We start from the raw sequence: 23,630 nt of genomic DNA, 5'->3' as shown, positions 1-23,630 counted from the left end.
AAATGTTTTTTTTGTTTTTGTTCACTGTCCAGACAAAAAGCTCCATTGTTGTCCTTTGGTTTAAGAATCAGTTCAAAGACAAAAAAACAAATCTGAGTGTATTTGCATCAGCATCATGCTACATTGCTAAGCAAAATGTAGAACAAAGCTCTAGTCATGAACAGATTACACGATGCACTGAGGTGTGTCTGAGCCGACAGTACAGTGTGCAGTTCTGTTTGTGTGCACAAGAGGGGTTTCATACTTTCATACCTCATATGATTTAAAAGTATTTTGTGATAACTTTTTCAATAATGTGAGTGTACAAGATAGCATTATTTTTCTATCGATTACACCTTGTCCCTCTTGAGTCTCCCTGACTCGATGGTATGAATTCTATGTAATTCTTGAGAAGTGACGACCTTAAGATTTCTAAGAAAATGATCCCTGAGAAGAATCCACTGTTGTGAGTGCAGACTAGTTTCTTACCACTGATCAGTACTGTTCATGTTTTTGTTCTTCATGCACCATGAATTTGCTGAAGTCCAGGCCCAAAGTGTCTGAGCCTGAGTCCGCTGTCTGATCCTCTTCATGTGGTCCAGATTTTAGACAACAAGCAGATCAGCGCTGAGCCTTCCCGAAGTGAGTGGATTTAAGGCTGCAGTGCAGTGAAGGCGCTTTAAAAACCAAATCATATGATGCTTTATCCAGCTTTTAAACCCACATTTGGGTTTCAGTCTCCATCTGGGAGATTCAAAAATGTGTTTCCTATCATCGGCGAGACAGACTGTTAATATTGTGTTATTAAAGCCATCCTACTCTCTAGATTCTGTACCTATCCCTTGTTGAAAGAGCATCATTTGATTCCCTCATCAGTAGTGTTAACGGTGACACGTCAGTATCATTTTCAAAGTGAGGATAAGATTGATTTTTGTCGTTGTGTAATGAATGAGTTGTGTAATTTGTCCCTCATCATCATGATAAGGACTTATATTTCATCCAGTCCATTATACATATCGCATCCCAGAACCGCTTGAGACGATGATTGCCGGTTCGTGTGTGCTCCTGCGTGGATTTCTGAACGCATCGTATTGAGAACGTGTTGACATGTTTGGTGACTTTCATCACATGCAAATTGATTTAATCATTTTAGTCCTCATTATTATTATTATTATTATTATTATTACTATTATTTATTGGCATTATAGCAGAGTGGTAATTACTGGATTGATGCTTGGTTGGTTTTTATGACAAACTTCTCCCCCTTTTAGTTAATCAAAGTCATGTATTGGCTTTCTACCGCAAGCACTAAAAGGTTCAAAACAGATACGTCAGTATTATATTGTGCAATGTATTGAAATGTTACTCAGCTTTATTTTTTATGTTCACTACTTCTTTTCCCCAGCGGTTTGCTTTTACTTTTCATGATAGACCAAATCATATTTTAAAGATACAATTTTGCTCTCTTGACAGTGTATACAAGATGAGTCGCGTGTGGTAACTATTGAAATTTAGATTCTTTTTTTTTTGTGAATGGCCTGCATTGTTAGAACACAAACTATTCACGAAAGGGCAAAATGATGTACAGTCGTCACTCAACATCAATCCCGTTGCACCGTCTCCACTCTGAACAAGCCTACAGCCACACTACGCTGCTCCGCTGTAAGCTTTACTTGAAGCAGTAACATGACGAACCAAAGACTTCATGTCCAGAGGCCTTCTGTTTTAACCGGTTGCTTTGATTGAGCGCTTGACTTGTTATGACGTCACACACACCCTTACCCCCGTCCCTGTCATCAGAAACCTAATCATTGATGCTCAAAACTAATGCTGACGACATATGAGACAATTTCCTACGGAAATGAATATCGCAGATCTTTTCTGGTTTCCTTCTCTGTGGGCAAGGAGCGGTCGGTCAGTTGCGTCTCGTGGTACTCGGCTCTCCCTCCTGTATACAGTTTAAAAGTTTTGCCTGTTCCCTTACTCCGAGTTAAGTTTGATTTCTGGGGCGGCAGCAGCAAACATCCTCAATGCAGTGTAAAGATACTCTTGTACATTTGGCTTTTCTACTCATGTTTGGTTTTCTACTTTTTTTTTCCTTGTACATAAAGACCAATAAATTATTTTTAAAAATGGTTAGTTTGCCTGTATTTCTAATTCTAATCGGTTTGTATGTGTGTTGTAAATAGGACATTACAATCAACAACGTAATAAGCGTTTTAATTGCCGTAGAAGTACTAATTTAATACAAGATTTTTGCATAATGTAAAATCATCCCATCCATTCAATAAATGGATACCCTGTAATAAGATCAATCCCAATATTCCCAATTGCAACAGTCATATCAATCATTACATTTCAATTGACAGACAAATATGCAATTTCAAAAACAAAACAGCAGTTTAAGGAGTTATTTAAAGTCTCTGACCGGTCCCACACCGGTGATTTCACGGATTCTGGCCGATTAGACCTCTGCTCAGGTTGAAGGTGGGTCGTAGCTTCGATGGGAATTTATTAGGTCACAAATATTTTCTACCAATAAGTTGATACAGCTGTAATTTGTCTTGACCTAGTCTCTACTCACCACAGCATTCCGGGATGCGAGAAACACCTGCTCTGGTTCATTAGTATTTCTTTAAACCAATCACAATCGTCACGGACGGTGCTATGCGCCGGATGGAGCAACGGCGCCTCTGCAAAATAGCCTCGGGTCGCAACTTGTTTTGGTGGACCATGTGTACGTTCAAAGTCGAGTTGGGCGAAGGACGCATTTCCTTGTTGCCTTTCTCCTCCGATGATTTCCTTGCGTCTCTCCCGTGCCTCATGGTGGGGGGGTGGGGACTAAGACAGAGGAAGAGAGGCAAGTGGAGGAGTCGAGGAGGCAATTTAAGAGACATGAGAAACACCTATAGACTAGTCTTGCCCTAACAGGTGCAACAAAGCAAAGAAACAAGAAATTCAGGAAGATGTCAATCAGTCTATAGACACGTCCCACAGTCCTGGGAAGAGGTCTCATGAGCCAGATTAACTGAAAACACTTGTGCGGGTGTTCAGGACCTTTAAAATGTCAAATCAATCACAAAAAAAAGAACATCATGATCGGTCTTTAAAAAAAAAAAAAAAATTGAACTTTCAGAACAAAAGTGAACAGTAACAAAAATAGGCATTGGTGAAAAGTTAAGATGTTGGACAAAAGAAACAGTATAAGTAACCCTTAAAAAACTTAACAAATTAAACATCTTAAAAAAAGAAAAAAGGACATCCTTCAACAACATTAAGACATTTCAATGTATATATCCCAAAATAGATTTCAGCTAAAATGGCTAATTTCTCCAGCTGATATGAATATTTGTGTGAATGACTGATTTGGTTTTCTTGACTGACTGTTAACATGTGATGACGATAAAGCTACGTCTGTGAGTGAGTTTACACTTAACAAAAATCACAATGCACAGCGCTTGGTTAGCCTCTGAGTCTTACATTAATACATTAGATTCTGTCACAAACAATTTTATTTCACGTCATTCTAAAAGCAGCGTGTTTTTTAAGCTCTAGCAGTGTTCGGTGTACGCTTTAGTCCAACAGTGGGAGCACCAACTGCGTCAGATGAGCCATTTCACAGCTTTTAAGTCAGACATCTCCCTGCTGCGTCCCACATTTACAGCAGTTCCTCCCGTGTTCGTGCTTTTATAGAAACAAACGCACCTGTTATTCATCACTATTATTCCATTTCATGTTTTAAGTAAAAACAAGTCTAGTGGTCTTTTAATAAACTGTTATCTTGGTGGAAATACAAACCAGCTGAATACATTTGGGGGAAAAAAAAGAAAACCGTTATAAAAGGTATAAAATCTCTACGTTGTTGACAATTTCACCAGCCAATTAAATTGAGCAGATGTCTGATATATTTGATATTTTACTTTTTGAAGGGACACTGAGGTCAGACATGTCTTCATACTGCGGTCAGCTGATATGATCATCTGGCTTTTGACAAAAACAATCTCACCTGCTCTGGAGCTTTTAAATTGTATCACACTGTATCTTCCTCAGCAGATGGAGTTAGAGTACTTTAAGGACTTCTCGTTACACATTGTGCATTAAAGACGATTAAGGACGACATGTTCTTTACTTGCCAAGTGCTGTCCAAGGCTGATTTTAAGTTCAAACTCCCCAATGGACAACGATTCACGTACATAAAAACACACTGTACAGTGCAGCACCTGATAGCTTTAAGACCACTGAGATGTTTGTGTCCACAACAGTGAACATTTGACGTGTCTTTGGAAGCGAAATGTTAAGGCCTCCTTTATGTCAGCATTTATTATGTGTGACTGAAGCCAAAACAGACAACATGGATCACACAAAGGGGACCAAAGATGATTTTGCTCAGTCGATTTCCCAAGTGCAAACAATTTCCCATGTCCTCAGAAACCGTTGCCACCTATGATTACATATAGGAGGAGTCAAACTGCCAACAAGCAACTATACACATGTGACATTTGTTTGTGGTTAAACAGGTTTCATCAGAGTGGGACTGAAGGCAGAGAAAACACAGATGCAATTCAACTATCAAACCACTGGAACCTCTCCACTTTGTTAGTGGAAAACAGTTAGTCACAAACAAATATGATGAGGCTTTATAATCCATCAAAATGCAATCAATCTCTTAACAAAAAAAGATGAAAAAAAATAGCCATTATCTTAGTGTTGGACCAAAGTTTTGATCATTGTGGAGGTAGTGGTGGTCTAATAGCTTCAGAAACCCCCTCCCTCCACACCTTTCTGACATCAGATAAGGGGGGGGGGGGGAAATCTGTGTCCGTCCGACCATTTCTATAACTTTCCAAAAACCGACATTCACACCCACCTCACACTGTGATTGGCCAGCTGTGTGGAGGTGAGAAAGGAGCAAGGTATTGAGCTTCTCTCTAGCTCTCTTTTTTCATTCTTGGCACAACTATTTGTCGATTTTAATGTGAGCAACCAAGCGCAACACTCTGAAGGTTTTCCAGGAGAGATGGCTTTTATCCCCATATTTAAACAATATCGCCTTCCAGTGTGGACAACCTGTCATCCGATCCCCTTTTTTTAGTGTAACCTGGCTGTAACTGTGCCATGGTGTTCTATAAGGGTTGACTATGTGAAGTAGACATGTAAAACAGGTCATAATAACTGGGTTGTGATACTTGGGCTCTAGACCAAAAAGATGAAGCTCCACATGAGATGAGTGAAATATAAGAAACATTAGCAATAGTAACCGGTACGAGCTGTCCGCAGCAGCACCAAAACTTGGAGGAGAGAAATTACAGTTAATGAACAGTTTGGCATAGTGCAGCTCCTCACTGGGTTGACAATTAGCTGGATGTTTCAGCAGAGAGTATTTATGGTAACAGAATTTCATTTCATAACTATCTGTATATGACTGCTTTTGGTGACGCTTTTTTTTTTTAATAGATGTTATTTGATGACATTTCCTTGAAATAACTATGCAATTTGGTAAATTATAGGGAAAATATGAATTTATTTAAAAGAAAAGCTCAGTAAATATTCTTATTATCGGAATCCGTATTCTCCGCATGTTTTGAATTGTATGCTTGCCTGTAGACTGAACTTTTTTTGCACAATCAGTTGTTGAAATTAACTAATTGGAAGTAACTTAACATGTTCTCCATATTCCATATCATTAGTACCAAACCGCATAGTTCTATCCAGGAAAAGTCTTAAAAATTTTGTATATACATTAAATATATTATTTAGAAATTACAGACTCATAAAACAAAGATTCACCCATTTGTTTTTAACTTGGATTAATATATTATCTATATTGCTATAGAGTTGAAAATGTGCACCTTCGTGGTTTTTAACTGGTTTCAAATGAAGCTACAGTACATCATTCTGTTTTGATGCCATGGTACAATTAACTGAAAATGCATCAAGGTCTGATGAATTTATCTTCATCTGCAGCCAAGATATGCAAACTGGATAACGTTCCTTTAGGGTCAGAACTAAGTTATTTACACTATCTATTAATCTTCTGATTTTTTTTCTTGATTCATCGTTTAGTATATGAAATGTGACATGCATTGGTGCTGCTGGAGATAGGTTGTAGCACAGAGCAGAAGTCAAGTTTGAACAAGTGCAAAATACTATTACAGTAACTGCAAATGCAAATAATGTGAGAGAGAACTAGCTGACTGATACTGATCATGTTAATGAGTGTGGAGTAGCATTTCCACCCAGTCACCCTCAAGGCTCAGGGAATAATCTGAAATCAAAGGACAGTGAGATTGCCACACGTCCGTGTTTCCCTGTGAGTTTTGGTCTCATTGCGCCCAAAATCAATACACATTTGCGTGAACACACCAGGCTGAAAAATGTAAGACCCTAAATATTGCCCTCTGCATGAAATCTTCAGAAAGTGACTCCTCCTCCTAAAGGACACGTTCACATTTTGATTTAAGCCAGCTGTTCTCATTGAACAGGCACAGTTTCCTGCCTCTGCATGCCAGATTCTTTGACAATTAAAGCAGATTGTTGGCATTCCTGACATGACAAACACAGGGGTACGACTTGCTGCAAATCATTGGTGTTATTGACAAATTATGAAGAGCAACTTGTTAAATGAAAAGCAAGTTTCCAGTTAAAGTCGGATCAGGGGAACAAAACCGTTCTTTGTTTCCCCTCCCAAACAGATTGCTCAGTATGTTACTTCACCTACAGTGCAGATAGTGGTTGTGTCATTTCTGCAGAGGAAGCCAGAGACACATCTAGTCTGAGAATGGCCCAAGAGGTTTGCTCATAAAGAGAGTGCAGGGGAAGTAGCCATGCAACGTTATTCATTCAGGAAGCATGAGAGATGAAGAAAGGGAGGAAGTGAGCAAGAGGGAAAGTGAGGAGGGGAGTGAAATGGATTTAGTAAAGCAAAGGCACGACAGATTAAGTACCAAAAAAAACAACTTTGTTTTCACTAACCCAGGAGTGAGCATGAGGCTAGCGGTGGCCAGTGTGTCGGCCGTTGAGTTAGTCAGTTTGTAAGCTGTCTGATCAGCTTACCTCTGGTGTGTCTCAGCGCGTCCTCCTGCTCGGTCAGCTACTAGACCTACTGACACAGTGATGGAGGTCTCTCAGGCAGGCAGGCTGGGAGGGAGCATGAGTGTGTGCTAGAGTGTGCGTTTGTGTCAGAGAGAAAAGGCGTCAGGGCCGGTCCTCAGTGTTGTTCCTTGAAATATTTTCTCGGGGGCCCCTGTAGCTCTCAGCTTGGTCAGCGTCGGCCTCTGTGATGTGTGGCATCCTCAGTATCGGTACATGTCGTAGGTACTGACCCAAGACGAAGGAAAAGCCCACGTGGGAAGCTTGCGGAGGATGCCCTCCAGTTGAGCAGTCCTACTGTCGGGCCCGAAGAAATAGTGGGTGGAGATGGCAACGGAGATCATCCCCTCAGGGCCAGCTGGGTCCGGGTCCCTGGGAGGCTAACAGAGGGGGAGAAAGAAAGAAAGAAAGAAGACCACGAATGTCAGCACAGACGGTTAACATGTGAGAGCACCAGAACCAGACCAGCAGTTTTTCCAGGCCCTAAGAAAAGTCCCCTTGTCTTTAGCTTGATTGTGCGGCATGTGCTTTAGCTTATGCAATAGATTTTAAAAGAGTTATCAAAAGGTAATCAAGTTGTTCTTAACCCAAACAATTGTTAATGCAATTGCAAATGAAGTCTCTAAAATGGGAGTTTAAAGATTTTCACATGACAGCAACACAATCCAACTGTGTCCTGCCAGGAGCTAATCTCCTGCAGAGATCATTAACTGAGGCAATAAGGTGAAGTTTTGCAGAAATACAAATATGCGAAGAATGAAAAAAATGACATAAAAAAAAATAAAAAATCAGCATCTGTCTGGATACTCAGATGGATTTCAAAGATGCAGCAGTAGCCGATGATTTATAAAACATTTTGGGCAAGGGAAATAATCTTAAAACAAATAGTTTGACCTGTTGGGAAATATGCTTATTCGAGTTAGATGGGAAGATCAATATCTCTCTCATGTATGTATGCTAAATATGAAGTAAGAGCTAAAAGAGGGTTAGCTTAGCTTAGTATAAAGACTGGAAACTGTAACCTGGCTACAAGTACAGAATGCTCCTTATGCTGCAGTACCTGTATTTCGAACCAGAAGATCCATGTGGGGGCGTCAAGGCCGTGGGAATAAAAGACAAAATATTCTCCGCTCAGGTCAAACTGAGGCGTCCCGTCACCGAAGGACCAGGTGGAGAGGCTGGCTCCTCGGTGAGGCATCAGATACAGGGACATGTGGCTGGGGCCTGCACGGGACAGGACAGGACACAGGTTAAAATATATGTACACATACACATCCAGATCAGCCAGCTGGTAAATGAAAGCATCACATTACTGATAGTTTATATCTGTGACAGTGGCTGTACTTTAATGGTTACAGAACTGCTTGGCACCAGAAGCCCAAAAACCTAATGCACTATAATATTGAATGGCTTGATAAAAATATAGTAGTATATCTGCAAGCATTGTGCATACATTGTAGTTGTTGTGGAAATGTAGTTTTTTCAACATGGATGAGTTCAGATGTCCTTACAGTGCTCAGAAAAAAATGGAAACTTGAACATCTACATTTTTTTCACAACTGGGCAAACTCCATCCGCTGAGGAAGTTGTGGTATGATGATTGAAAGCCTCAGGACAGCTACGAAATGGAGCTTGTGGTGAAGATATTTTGTCAACTAGTGTTTCCAAGATGACGGCTGAACTTTCAATCAATAATTGAATGTTTCAAAATGTCTCTACAGACATAAACTCAGTGCTGATGTAAACTCTCCATCCCAATTGATGGGTCACTGGATATTTTCAGTATGCTCGGCCAGCTCTACATGCTCCGTCAGTGAATATGCTGCTGTCATCATCCAGAAGTCCTCTGCACTGGTCATATGGCTCAAGTCCAACTGTAGTCACATGATATTGGTGTCGAGTTGCAAGTCTTTTTAATCCTGTCTCTTATCTCTGCATGCAAGTCCTAGAAAGAATTTGTGTTTTTGAATTTGGCCACACCCTGACCTTTCACACTGAAGACCATCTTGACCGTCCCCCAGCTGGTCTCCTCTCTGGACAGCAGGCTGAACTCCACCGGTGAGCTGGGTGACACTTCCGGAGCAGGAAGGTACCAGTTCTTTCTGCAAATACAACAAAATACTTCGAGGTGAGGAAGAATATAAAGTATGAAAAGTGTATAGATGGAAGACAATTACATCAAGAGAATGAAAACAAAGAGCATGGAAACCGTGCTATTAGCTGAGAGGCTGTGTTACTGACTTGCTGAGGAACTTCAACGGCAGGAACCAGGGGTAACCACAGAAGGGCCGGTCCTCACGGCAGCTAGTGCGAACGCTGTCGTTGATCTCAGGGATGTGGGGTGTGAGGTGCTGTATGCCTGTGTAGTCGAAACTGTTCATCCACAGACCCGAGTCTTGGCTCTCCACTTCGCCCTGGAGATTGTGGAAGGTCCGCGTCGTGTGCTGCAGGAGGGCATATCAAACATTTCTCATTTGCTTCTTTTAAGCACACATTTTCCTTCTACAGACGTTTTACAGAGTGATTTTCTGCTCTTGCCAGAATTACTTAATGGAGCTCTCTGTGGTTTACATCAGCAGGTGAAGGAGTGGAATCATTGCACTTTTATCTAATCATGAAAACAAATGGAGAGATCATGGTGTGCTGTGTCCCAGTTACAAAAAAAACATGCTATATAGGGGCTTTGTGTTTCTCCTGCTCCAAACAAGACATTTTAATCATGCAAGCAGGAGCTGCACTGCAGGATAGTCAGTTGAGGCCAAACAAAAAGATTGCAAGATAATTGCAGCAGCCGTGTTCTCTTGGCATTAAAAGTGTTTATGTTGGATTTTTCCCACTTTCAATATAAACATTCTTTTTTTTTTTTTTTTTTTTTTTTTTTTTTTTTTTTTTTTTTTTTTTTAAATGGGTGACTCACATCCATTGAAGAGATGTATATGAGAAAGTATATGTATGAGGGATTTCTATGTTCTTTCCTTAGTAAAAATAAGAGTAAATGCAGATGTTTCTGTGTACATGTGTGTGCTTCTGTGCGTGTGTTGTGACTTTGAACCTGCAGGAAGACTCGTTTTGGCCGCGGGCTGTCTGGACTGCCTGAAAACGGAAAGAAGAGCCCACAGGACATCAACAGGAACGTGATGATGAATACTGAACCCAGACCAGCCAGGATCCACTTAGTGCTCCGTGCCAAGTAGATGAAGTGCAGCTGAGACAGAGAAATATAATAGGTTACTGGAATGGAGGAACAATCTGCACTGCAGTCATTTTGAATTTAAAACAAAAAAGATTCAAATAAAAAACAAATTCCATTAAGATAAATATCCCCAAAAAACTTAAGCCACCATCTGTAAGATCTGCATAAAATGTAACTGCCACTCAGTCAGTCAACTATACACAGGTGTTGGTTTGCTTATCTAAAGTTTTTTTTAAAACTGCTCAAAGAAAGCGTTGCTGCCAGAAGCTTGATCAACACAATTCAACAGTTTGGTCATGTGTATTCTAGCCTGCATACCCTCCCAATGTTCAAGCGGATTCTGTTGATAGATTTGTTATTCATTGTTGTACATAATGTGGTAGCACTCACAAAAAAGGAAGAGAGGAAGATGGTTGCCAGGGTGACCAGAGAGGCCATCACCACCTCAGGTGGTATCTCAGTGCCACTGCGACCCATGATGGGTGTGAAAATTTCAAACACCACCCAGATAAGGAACATGAAGTGGACGTAAGGCAAAGTCAGGCCCAACATATAGAGCACACTGTACTTCACTGATGCTCCTGCAGAAAGATGGAGAGGTTATGGTTTGTCAGATCAAATTGAACTAGCCAAGGATCAGACCATCAATAATCTTTTGATGAGAATCCCTCTTAAACCCAAACATCATACAAATGGGGATAGGGGCGTACACTTTTAGAGTGTCGCTCCTCTGAGGCATTCATAGGGTTGAACTTGGTTGTACACTTAAAGTTGCGGAAGTAGTGAATAATTTAAAAAGAACATAACAATACTTCTATCTCTTGACTCTGACTATAACGGATACCAAATCAACCAAAGTGTCCACAAGTGTAAGAATAACGCATAACTCATTACTTTCAAATGTGATTGTATCATATTGTACTGTATTAATAGTATTGTTTTGTGACTGTTTTTAAGGTACCTGGCTACAAAGACACCTTAATTTCCCCGCTATATATATATATATATATATATATATATATATATATATATATATATATATATATATATATATATATATATATTTCTAGTATTTTTTAAATTTGCCTATGAATAAACATCCATTGTAAATAAAGTTGAGTTGAGTGTTTACCTCTGTGTTTAAATTCTTTTGCCAGCAACAGTCTGGTGGCCAGGGGGAAGGCCACCATTAGCATGGGCACGTAGGCTGAACACAGGCCCTGGTGGGTCAGCCACACCAGGCCACAGCACCACAGCAACAAGCTCACGTCAAAGTAGAGATCACCCAGCTCCACCAAACGGACACCCTGCATGGAAAACACACACCCAACAGATCAACATACAAGGGATATGCATGCATGTTTGGATTAAGACACTTTGGTGGAGTTTTATTTTGGCTGTATGTTACTTTGATAAGTGGGAAATCAGCTGATGTGCAGTTGAGGAAAAATCTTCTTGTTGCATTGCCAAAAAGGAAAACTTTAACTTTGGGATTAAAATCTGCTGACAGAGTAATACTAAAATAAAAATAAATAAAAAAGAAGTGTGTGGTGGCAACATGTACAAGCAGCCTCTGAAATGCATCACTTTAATTATAAATATCATACAGAGCAGTTAAGGTTGTTTCATAGACTACTCATGAGGAGATCAGATCTGTTGGCCATGCTGTTAATTACAACACTGTGCCCTCAGTCCCTGCCTCATATACACTCAACATCCATCACTAATACTATAACACATCTTTTTTCAAATCACATCAAATAGGACAATCACTAACTCATGACTGCTGTGGCTAAACAGGAAGACAGAATCAATTATTTTAATTTGTTACGTCCCAGTTCCTACACCTGGAACTTTACACCATGGCCATGGTTATATTAAAACTAAAAAGGAACAACACCTCCACTACTGCAGGAAGAATTAACTGACCTAATTTACCATACATTACTGTAGGATGATTCAGAGGCTTGCTGCAATATTTCGTTACAAAGCACAATGTCCATATGTACACAAGTAAGTTCTTTTTATAATCAAAGGGGGGGTGATGGCACAGTGGATATGACACGTGCCTTTGGTGTGGGAGATCCGGGTTCGATTCCCACTGCGATACATCAGCCAATGTGTCCCTGAGCAAGACACTTAACCCCTAGTTACTCCAGACCAGGCGTGCGACCTCTGACATATAGAACAATTGTAAGTCGCTTTGGATAAAAAAGTTAAGTCAAATGACATGTAATGTAATGTAAATGAAAGATAACATCATGACTTGACTGAGACGGGCAATAACTGTAACGGACTACCACATCTCTGCCGTACATTTTTCCCAGTGGTGTAAGCATAACTTCTTCCATCTCAACGTAGCCAAAAGAAATAGCAATAGGTTCCCCTTCAGATCTCTATTTGAAGGCCATCACATGCATTGCAACCACAATAGCAAAGGACAACACACACCCACTCAACAGCCATTTCACCATTCTGCCCTCTGGAAGCAGGTACAGGACACAATGGCAAAAGCCTGGTGCCTGTAGCCATAGCAGCCCAAAAACAAGAGACCGAGATAAATCACTGCTACTTTGTAATGTACGGGACAATAAAGTCTACAGTCTTGCCTTTTGGTTTAAGATTTTTCAAACCAGCAGTTAGATAGAAACCCCTCACATACACAAACATTACAAATCCGTACAGCAGTGTATGGTCTCGCATCACTGCCATGCAAGTTAAACCCCAGTAGTAGCTTTGTACAGCCGATTCTGGTCTTGATTGATGTGGGACTACAACTACACTGAAATCATGGTTTCTAATTCAACTGCTCTGCATGTACTTTTGTAGGCAAAGACGTGATGAATTTTGTGTTACCTGCTTCAGAGTCATTGTGGTTAAACCAGAACAGTGACTCTCAACCAAGGGTAATTGTGCCACAGAGGTTACTTCAGCAGTTGCCAGGGGGTAAGTAGATATATACTTAATAAAGAAATTATTAACATATTGAGTCAGCTATTAACACCTGAACATTGTTGCATTTCAGAGTACAGAATGTCTCTTCAATATGAAGCTGGAACCAGGAGATGGTTAGCTTAGCATAAAGACTTAAGCAGCGGTGGATTTTATAGTGGGGAAAAAGGCTTGTTGCAAGAAAGCAAATAAACGTTTTACCCAAAATGTTTCCTAAAACTATACCTTTAAAAGAAAGCCCTACAGTGAGGCATACAACTCCACTTACTTCGTAATACAAGTTCTTGGCCAGTGTGTGAATGAGGATCATCTTGCCTGTGGCAGCAGCCCCGTAGAGGCAGATGGAGGCATAGAAGTGGTTGTACCAAAACATGGAGCGGCCCAGCAGAGTGACAAGCAGAGCAACAATCAGCACTGACAGCAGGGTGACGAACCAACTCAGGACTGCTACACCTGTAGCACAGGCCAGATCTCGAACATATCGGCCACCTGAGAGAGATGGAGATAAATGGTAAATAAAGCCCTAACACACTAAAAAAAAAGTTCATCAAACTCTTCTACAGAAAACCATGTGGATTTGGCCCCACAAGTTGGGATTGGACAATTTTTCACTTGCAATTTGAAAAAAAGAAACCGCAGAAAACACGCAACACAGACAACAAACAAACAAACAGACAAAGTACAGGAAATGACAAAACATGCATCCACCACAGGAAATGGTGACCTACCCCAATTGCCTGGTCGTGAGGCTTTCTTGGCCAGATAGAGGAAGGTGGCAGTGGCTACAATGTAGTTGAGGATGGTGCCAACACGGGATGGGTAAGCCACCACGACTACCCCCAGCAGGTCAAAAAAATACCATGTTGCCATGACGATACTCTGAGGAATCAGCCAACTTGTCTGACATTACCAGGTACCTCAGGACCGCCAGAATGTTGTCGCCTAAAAACAGGAAGTAAGTTTCAAAGTTTCACCCAGACAGTATTTTCTGCAGCAATAAGACCATATGCACCATATGTTGCTTATCCGGGGGGGGAATGCAAACAATGCAAATACTAAATATAAGATACTAGTAAATGAAGGTCTGTTACTGTGTATTGAGCCTTACAATCTGCTTTAATCAACAGTTACAGCTATTTTTAAATTAAATTAAATGTAATCCAATTTTATTTTATTGGTAATTACAGCATATAAAACATGCATGAAAGACAATTCAGGCTTTAAATTATACTTGCTCTAACAAATGGCTTAATTGTCCTGCACATATAAAATTACTATATTCTCCCACACACACTTCTACACCCTCTTACACATACAATAATGCTCCCCTTCATTCTCTTTGACATACACTACTATTCTCTCAAACTCACAGCTATACTCTTTATTTCCCATTACATATATGGATATGCAAGAGAAGATGCACAATCTCACTCACAAACACAACTGTCTGTCTTAGATGCACTACTACAGAGTGTTTGTGCGAGAGTATAATGTGTGTGAGCACATGTGATTCATGCCCTCAAGCAGTAGTGTGTCAAAGAGTGTAGTGGTGTATGTGTGTGTGAGGTCAAGTCTGATTATTGGTCTAAATGGCCTCTCATATTTATACAACAGGTGTACACCAGTATATGGGACACGTAGTGGACTTTCCATAAATTGGCTACAATCATGATGTTGAATGTAGATGAGAAATCTGGCTATGTGAAGGCTCAGTAAGAAGTCGCTGTTTAGGTTGCTGCAGCCGAGGCCAACTTTCTGTTTTCTGTGCTGCCCTATTTGCTGCACACACGCGAGTGCACGCGCACACATAAGACAAAGCTCCATTGTTCTTCCGCCTGGTAGGCTCAATGTGGCTTTGAAAGTGTACAGAGTGTACAACATCTACTTGTTCATGTTGGGTTCACTATTCAGCTACAAGATTCTGCTTTGTGATTTTACAAACAACTTTCCTTTCAATATTTCACTATGACAAAACAAAAATCATACATAACCATTTTATTAACCAATTATTTACAAAGTGAATTTACATTAGAACAATGCTAGCCTTGCACCTTTCCCTCACTTTGTTGAAAGGCAAAGCTGTAAAGAAAGAGATTTGAATTAGGCAGGTAAGGCCAAAAACCTGCTGTGTTCATCACAGGCATATATAGAGCAGAGCTACTGGTGTATCCTCCTCATTCACTGTCCCTGTGCTGTATCTACCCTCTCCACCTTACAAAACTGTTCTGCCTCCTTCTCTACATACTAAAAATACCTTCTACCTAACTCTGAAATCTCACTTTCGCTCTCTAATAATTCATGCCTTTCCCTGTGAGTCACTGTAGACAGAATAAGGGAAGAGAGATGTCCAGTAGCTGCTGAGAGAGAGGAAATATGCTAACTGTCTCAGGTTTTTAGTGCTGACTGACTGGATTATCTGCTAAGTAAAGAGAAAATAATTCAGCAACACAGATGCACGAGGTAAATGAGGGCAAGTGCAACAAGTATGAATGTATGCATTTATTAGTTCTCAGGAGTAATGAGATCAGCAGAGTGCTCACCAGTCTGAAACTGGGGGTGAGCATGCGTTTTTTTCTCTGTGACAGAAAAACAACGTTGGCAGCTGTTTCTACCACACCAGTCTACTGCTGCAGTGACCACTCTCTCCTTGACAGTCAGACACACCCACCAGCTAACATGCGCTGAATCTATGTGCAATGAGTGTCAGATAAAAGCATAATATGAATGTACAGTAGGTTTACGTAGATGCATGTGTGTGTATGCTGCGTACCTGCTCTCTGTATCGAGTCTGTCAGGATCCTGTCAGCAGTGTCATACTTGGTGTGATAGATAAAACCGTTTTCAATGAAAGCCAGATCAATGCCTGTAAAAAAAAATTAAATACATGAATACACAATATAAGATTAAAAAAGGAGGGAGAAAAATAAAAACCTTTGCTTTGTATTGTATTTGTGTTGTCAACCACAGGACTACTGTGAAGATTGTTCAGAATTACCTGGGATGTTACCAAAGTCCCTGTAGATGCGGAAGTCCGTGTCAGAGGGGATGATGCCACTCTGAAAGACCTCTTGGCCGACCACAGAGGCAAAGGGGTGTTTGGCTGCGTGAACGTAAGCCTGGACCAGCCATGGATTCTCTGGACCTTTTGGGTACCAGGAAGAAAAGTTTTGTAGGATATTTTATATATTGGGCAGTTATCTCACTTTCCTAGGTTTTGGCACAAAGAATAACCATTCTGTAGAAGTACGTATATCATGAGGGTTCTATGACCCGGTTTCTTGCTGTCTTTACCTCTAGCTGTGGTTTTGGTGATGTAGGCATTTAAGATTTTTCAATGTATAACACATATCAGTAGTGGTGAGTATGTGCATCAGATTATAAAATATATAAAATATGAATACAATGTTACAGGCCCCTCAGGAACCATAATCAGGCTGCCAGTAATAATAGCAGCAACAGTGACTCAACTTCAGACAGTCCAATTTTTTTACAGCAAAAGCTGCATTGCCTTTATTTGAGGAGGAAACCAGAGGAAAAAAACATGCTAACCAACAAACCCGAACATTGTTTGTTTGGTACAGTACCTGTCTGGAAAACAACCTCCTTGCCCCCAACACCTGCAGCCTCCAAGTTAATGAAGGCTCGCACCTGCTTGGCCCACGGATGCTGAGTAATGAAACCGTGACTGGCCTGATGAAGAGAAGGTCAAAAGAGTTAGTGAGAGAGAAAGGGAAAATTTAACAGAGCAAATACGACCTTGTCACTTTACCTGAAGGATATTTTCCTCTGCCCCATTAAAAAGGAAGACAACTCCATGACGGAGAGGAGTAGACTGATTGGCCAGAGAATGGAGGACTTCCAGCATCACTGCACAGCTCACTGCATCATCGCTGGCACCTAAGACAAAGAAACCAGTGTTTGTGTGTCAATAATACTAAAAACCTGATTCTACTTGCCTTTCACATTTGTATCAGGCAACAGAAGCTTGGCTTGGCCCAGATCACCCAACTGTCCTGACCCTTTGTAATTAGCTGCAACACACATTCAGGTGATAGAGCTTATAACAAACACAATGCATTGCTTCTATGAAAGACACACCAAATTATTCCAATTGCATTGAATAAATATGGTTGTTAAGTTATCATGTATTAATTTTTCTTTAAATAAGTGGGGATGACGAATGTGGGGTGTTCAAAAAATGTTAACCTTAAAATAAAAGAATAAGAAACACATGAGAAGGGATTAGGCTCTGGGTGTAAACATGTGAAGAATGTGACTAGAATGTGAGATTCCACTGCTTTTATAACGGTGACAGCATTTAGAAAAAGGTAATAGTGAGAAGAGAAGAAAAGAGCATGTGAACAGGGCATGTGATGTGGAAAGATTAGATAGGTTAGTGGTGTAGAACACAATTTACTGAGAATAAATGCAAACAAAGCGGAAAGAATGCCCAAAGATCAGAGAGCCAAACATGAGGCATCATGTGCTCCAGCTTTCTGGATTGAATGTGTTCACGAGGTGGGGGTGGGAGCCTGTTCACTGTCTGTCTTGGTACCATTCATGCTCCTGTTGCTGCCACTTATGTCGGCTACATCCTAATCCTTGTCCCCTAAAAGCTCTGTGAGAGTTCAGAAGATGGCGATTAAAAATCAAAGCCTGAATAGTTCACCTGTGCACATTGCAGCTTCAAACTAGAAAAAGTGACTTCAAATGCTTTAATTATAAGTTTGCTGTGCTGACTGGGTTTGCATGTACTGTAGGTACATTAAATATATGTGGACAAAAATATGTGCAAGACAATGTGCTACTTCTTTATTCTCCCCCTTTATTATTTTTAGCGAGACAAAGTGTTTAGAATTTCAAGAAATCAAAGGCTTGGCAGGCAGCAGTGGACATGAAACTGTATGTGTATCTTCCTGGTCCACACCTCTTTGATTTCCTTTTACTGGTGAAGCTGTGTGGGCCTATTTGTGAGCATGTGTGTGTGTTAAGTGGGAAAATATGTCTCTCCAAAAGGCTCAAGGGTGTGGAGTGAAGCTGTGAAAATCCCTGAATTAAAACACAAGGCAAAGAAACTATGTCTGCATAGAACAATGTGCTATCTATCATCAACAAACACTGTTATTACTGTGCAGTCTAGCTCTAAGCAATCAGGATAGCCACATTTTCTGAATTGGCTAAATTTCACAATATGTGGTCCACATGACTGCAGTTCATAACATGGGACACAAATGAGGGTATTATCATCATAAACTAATTGAGGACTAGCATGCTGGAAAGGAAACCCATGGCTTGTGCACACTGTGAGGAAAAGAGCTGCACAGCCATGTTGCAGCTCTGCGAGGCTATACTGTGACTCAGAGATGCTTAAATCTATATGCTCACATCAGCATTCTAACAATGACAATGCTGGCATGTTGATATTAAGCAGGTGTAATGTTAAACATATTCACCATCTTAGTTTAGCACGCTAAAATTTGCTAATTGGCACTGGACAAAATGAAAATTTGACCTGATGATGGTGCTAGATTAAAAGTGAGGTTTACAATTCATCCTCTGGGGACCGTGAATGCCTGAACCAAATTTCACTGCAAACCCCCCAGTAGATATTTCACTGTGAACCAAAAATGAGAATAGCATAGGGGCACTACAAGAAAAGTCAGGGGATCCCTAAAGTCAGTATGGTTCATCCTCTGGGGAACTTGAATGCCTGTTGAGATATTTCAGTAAGAAATCAAAGTTGTTACTGGCGTTGCCATCCCTGGAGCAATGCTCGTTAGAATGAAAAAATGGTGGTTGAAATGAAAATGAAAAAAAACTAAAGAATTTGCTATAAAGTGCTCTTCACATCAGTCACAGGACAGGACACAGTAATTAAACCCAAAATGAGAAACCACAGATTCACCATTTTAGATACACAAGATGGCACTTGAGGGGTTGCAACAGCCGATTCGAGAAGTTTTAATCAGTTGAAAAAGATTGATTTGATCAAATATACAGGAATTATTGTTCAAATGTATATTCTCTTTCATTTATTCAAATAAAAGTCCTTTCCTTTCTGGTAATTCAAGTTTGGCACACAGGTGGGTGGATGTTCTTTGCATGTACAGTACAGGCCAAAAGTTTGGACACACCTTCTCGTTCAACGTGTTTCTTTATTTTCATGACTATTAGATTCTCACTGAAGGCATCAAAACTATGAATGAACACATATGGAATTATGTACTTAACAAAAAAGTGTGAAATAAATGAAAACATGTCTTATATTTTAGATTCTTCAAAGTAGCCACCCTTTGCTTTTTTGGTAACTCTGCAAACCCTTGGTGTTCTCTCAATGAGCTTCATGAGGTAGTCACCTGAAATGGTTTTCACTTCACAGGTGTGCTTTGTCAGGGTTAATTAGTGGAATTGTTTCCCTTATTAATAAAAAAAAAGTAAAGGGTGGCTACTTTGAAGAATCTAAAATATAAGTTATTCAGTTATTTCACACTTTTTTGTTAAGTACATAATTCCATATGTGTTCATTCATAGTTTTGATGCCTTCAGTGAGAATCTACAATGTAAATATTCATGAAAATAAAAAAGAAACACATTGAATGAGAAGGTGTCCAAACTTTTGGCCTGTACTGTATCTACATGCAAACTGAGTGGTTTGACTGTTTATCCATAGCTCAATGTTCATCACTGTCAATATTTTCAGTAAGAGAAGAAAAGTAGGCAGAATTCTTCAAGAGAAGGAGGAATGTTTTTGTACCTGGACTGTTGGCCACTGTGTCAAAGTGGCAGTTGGCTAGCATGAGATGCTGCGCCCCGCTCTTAGGCTCCAGCCTGACAACAATGTTGGTGACACGGTCATAGAAGCTAGTAAAGCCTCCAAGAAAGTCAATAGAGAAAGTGCCAGTGGGATGCTGCACATCTACCGTGAGCTGATGGGGGCCCGCTGCGGTCTCAACCCGGATGTTCTCAATCTGCTCCAATAAGTAGCCCACTGTCAGGACTTCATTCTCCTGGCTGCCCACTGGCCGAGGGCCGACGCTGGTGATCTGCTCCAAGTGCCGTCTAGTTTATAAGGTGAGCGAAGAGTGAAAAGAGAGAGAGTATTGTGATGCTGTTTAACTGTGAAGGTGTGGAAAACCATGCCTACGTGTTCCATCATGAAATTACAGTACATTATGTTATTAAAAGTTGCTCTAACCGATAAATGGCAAATGTACTTGGCAAAAGAAATGTGTAAAATATTGCTTGTATGTAATGTATATTGTCCCCTAACAGGCACTGTTCTCCCTTAATTTCTCAACTTCCATCATTTACTCTTTATTGCTCTCTTTCCATCTTTAACTACATTTCTAAAAAGCAATAAAGGAAAGTAAAAAATAAAAAAAGGTTCTCTAAGCGATGTCACACGTTTTTTTAGGCTACAACATTTTTTGTCACATACAGCAAACATCTCCTCACTATGCGTGAGCTGCCTGTCCCCTGAACACACTGTAAAAACAACGCGGTGTCTGTAGACAGCCCAGGCTCCACAAACGCCAACAAAAACAAACTGTGCCAACCTGCACCACCAAACATAACAAAACAGTCTTCCAGCATTCCAGCCAATAACCGACAAGAAGGATTTGGGGGTGGGGGTTGGGGGGTTAGTGTGCGGAAGCACGGAAGGGACGGAGAGGGGACGGGATGAGGAGGAGGGAGGGGCGAGCTAGCCTCGTTTTGTTTGAAAATACTTCGAACGTCAACAAGAAGTGACATCACCCAACATCGCTTAGAGCACCTTTAATGTCCTGCAGTTCAATGCTACTGTTAAAGACAGTGAATCATTGTATGTGTGAGGTCACAGTCCTGGTTTTCTTTTTAAAACCACCTTAACGTTTCAAAACTTAAACTGCATGTGCATGTTTGGTTCTAAATATTACAGATGCACCATCGCCAACATCCCTTCTTTCCTTTCCAAAGTGACAAAAATGTCCCCACAAAAAGATAGGACTAGAACTAATGTATGTATTTTTCATTTTATACACAAACAGGGTGTATCCAATCTTTGTTATGCTAGCAGATTTCTGAGTTTGGACCACTGCCCTAACCCAGTCAGGTTACAGTATGCCATTGTTCTGTATTACTTTGACCTAATCTTCATTGCCACTGCACAGACTCCCTCGGGCAAGTAGATGGAAACAGGAAATTAAGATAAGATATGGCAAGAAAAACAGAAGCTTATAAGCTCATATTTTCTTTAAAAGAAGCAGCTGCTGGGCGCCTGAGTAGCTCACCTGGTAGAGTAGGCGCCCATATATATTGAGGTTTACTCCTTGACGCAATGGCCGTGGGTTCGACTCAGACCTGCTGCAGGTCATTCCCCTCTCTCTTCCCTTTCATATCTTCAGCTGTCCTCTATAAATAAAAGCCTAAAAATGCCCCCCCCCCCAAAAAAAAATAAAAGTAGCAGCTGGTGTTTGCTGCAGCAGTTCAAGAAAGGCCGGTGTTAGCTCCACAGCTGCACCAGCAGAATTGCTGCTGTGCTAGCTGATGCTCACAGTGGTTACAAAATAATATTATCTGTCATCTAACCATGAAGCCATTTCTTGTAGTCCAGCTGTTACAAGCAAGGATAAATAACACTAAATGCTTGTTTTTTCCCCTTTGCTTTTGCTCTAGAAAGTCACAAAGTCCCTTAAATGTAGTTTCCTTGTAGTGACAAAGAGGTACCAAATGATATTGAAGATGTCAAAACTGCTGCTTTCATCCCATTTTTACAGCAGCGCCTAATATAAGGCCCTGTTTAATGCTCAGGCTCATAATTCAATTCTTGATTGACAGGGCATGGACTCATGAAAGCCATGATTGTGAGCAAAGCAGCTCAGAGCACTAATCAGTTCAATCGCCATTGCAATATCAACTTACGCAATATAGGCTACATATCGCGAAAGGCTGCGAAATATTGCGATTTTTTTGTGGTCCTTTTGTTCTTTTGAGTTTTTAACTAGGCCTACACCGAGAGAAGCCTTGCCAACTTTTTATGTACCCGAAAATGACAATAAAGATAAAATCAGAATTCATTCAGTCAATCATTAATGGCTGTCAACAATCGGAGTAAGGCAGATTATTGACTAATCAGGTAGGCCTACCTAGTGTATACAATCTAAACATTTTAAGAAATGCATCTTCAGATTACTTGTTTTCTTCCACTTAAGGGCCCACACAACCCTAGATATTGTGATATAAAACAGGAAAGTAAAAGTAAGAAGTAAAATTACCCGAAATGATTCGTAGCCCACTTCCTTTCCTTTTAATTCGTGTTGTAATGCATTTCCTTTTTGAGGTCTTTAATACATTGTATAAGGCACTTTGAACTGCCTTTGGTTATGAAATGTGTTACACAAATACACTTGCCATGTTACCTTACCTGTCAAAACTATTTATTTTAGCTTTTCACAGGTTTAGATTTGGAGTTTATAGAATAGTATTATATTAACACGCTCTGTGCAGGACATTCATTTTGACTTGATGGAGGCTACATCACTTAAAGACCAGACCCAGAGGCTGCTGTATCTCTGTACATCTCATCCCCCTGAGCCAAACTCCTTCAACCGTTACACATTACCCGTTACACCTGTCTGCCCTGTAGGTTACCTTGGAGGTAATAGGTGGAGGTGGAGGTGGAGGTGGAGGGGAGGGGACACCCGGTAGTGGTTTCTAGGCGGGTCTGTTGCCAGACTAGAGGAAAGGTTAGCTCTGCTGCTTCGAGACAGTCGACATAAAGACAAAATAAATACAAAACTCACCTGGCTCTCCCTGCGTTGAACTCGCCGGTGGGGTTCCCAATGACGAGCTGCTGTAACGACAAATGAACAAGTCCCCACAGCACCAAAATAAACACAGAGACCAGAGAAGCTGCAAGCCCTTCCCGCAGCAAATATATGCTCACTTTGGGCTTTCTCTTCGGGTCATCGCTGTAGCCGTTATCCCCCCACCGGCCCCGGGAACCGTCGTTATCTTGCGCTACATAATTCTGTGTCCCGAAGGGTTTTATTCTCCTGACAGTGGTGTCGCTTTCCATCTTTGAGCCAGCGGTACATGAGCTGAAAGCGTCGCTCTCAGGCGTTGCTTTTTTTTTTTTTTGACGACTGACGGATCGCGCTGAGGGACAAACTTAAATGAGCGGGCTATGCGGGCGGGCCGAGGCGCTAGAAAAATTAAAAGCAGAGGAGGAGAGGATATTTTACAAACTGGCATTATTCTCTCCACAGTTCATTCTTTAGGGAAATATTCGTTTTAAGATCAGTACTCGCATGCCTGTATGCCAAATATGAATTTAAAGGCCTAAGTATTAAATTGATGTCATTTGCAGTTTCCGAGAGAAGACTTTGATTAGGCAAGATGGGAAATTGAATATGGAGACATAAAACATATTCTAAGC

At 40.7% G+C, this 23,630-nt stretch overlaps 1 protein-coding gene across 1 annotated transcript; it reads right to left on the bottom strand.

Annotated features, from left to right (window-relative positions):
* Positions 1 to 2,182: 2,182 nt before the first annotated feature.
* ermp1 (endoplasmic reticulum metallopeptidase 1) lies at positions 2,183 to 23,361 on the bottom strand. Its single transcript, XM_028601943.1, is given in 16 exon segments — positions 2,183 to 7,448; positions 8,129 to 8,292; positions 9,055 to 9,170; positions 9,310 to 9,512; positions 10,121 to 10,273; positions 10,652 to 10,842; positions 11,394 to 11,568; positions 13,482 to 13,702; positions 13,942 to 14,068; positions 14,070 to 14,155; positions 15,984 to 16,076; positions 16,209 to 16,355; positions 16,798 to 16,903; positions 16,983 to 17,110; positions 19,968 to 20,272; positions 22,996 to 23,361. Coding segments are annotated over 16 exon segments (2,667 nt in total). The 5' UTR covers positions 23,271 to 23,361; the 3' UTR covers positions 2,183 to 7,271.
* Between the last annotated feature and the right edge of the window lie 269 nt (positions 23,362 to 23,630).

This window comes from Perca flavescens, chromosome 16 (genome assembly GCF_004354835.1).
Source record: "Perca flavescens isolate YP-PL-M2 chromosome 16, PFLA_1.0, whole genome shotgun sequence".
Lineage (NCBI taxonomy): Eukaryota > Metazoa > Chordata > Actinopteri > Perciformes > Percidae > Perca > Perca flavescens.
The sequence above is the reverse complement of the archived record's forward strand: the minus strand, read 5'-3'. Positions and strand labels throughout refer to the sequence as shown.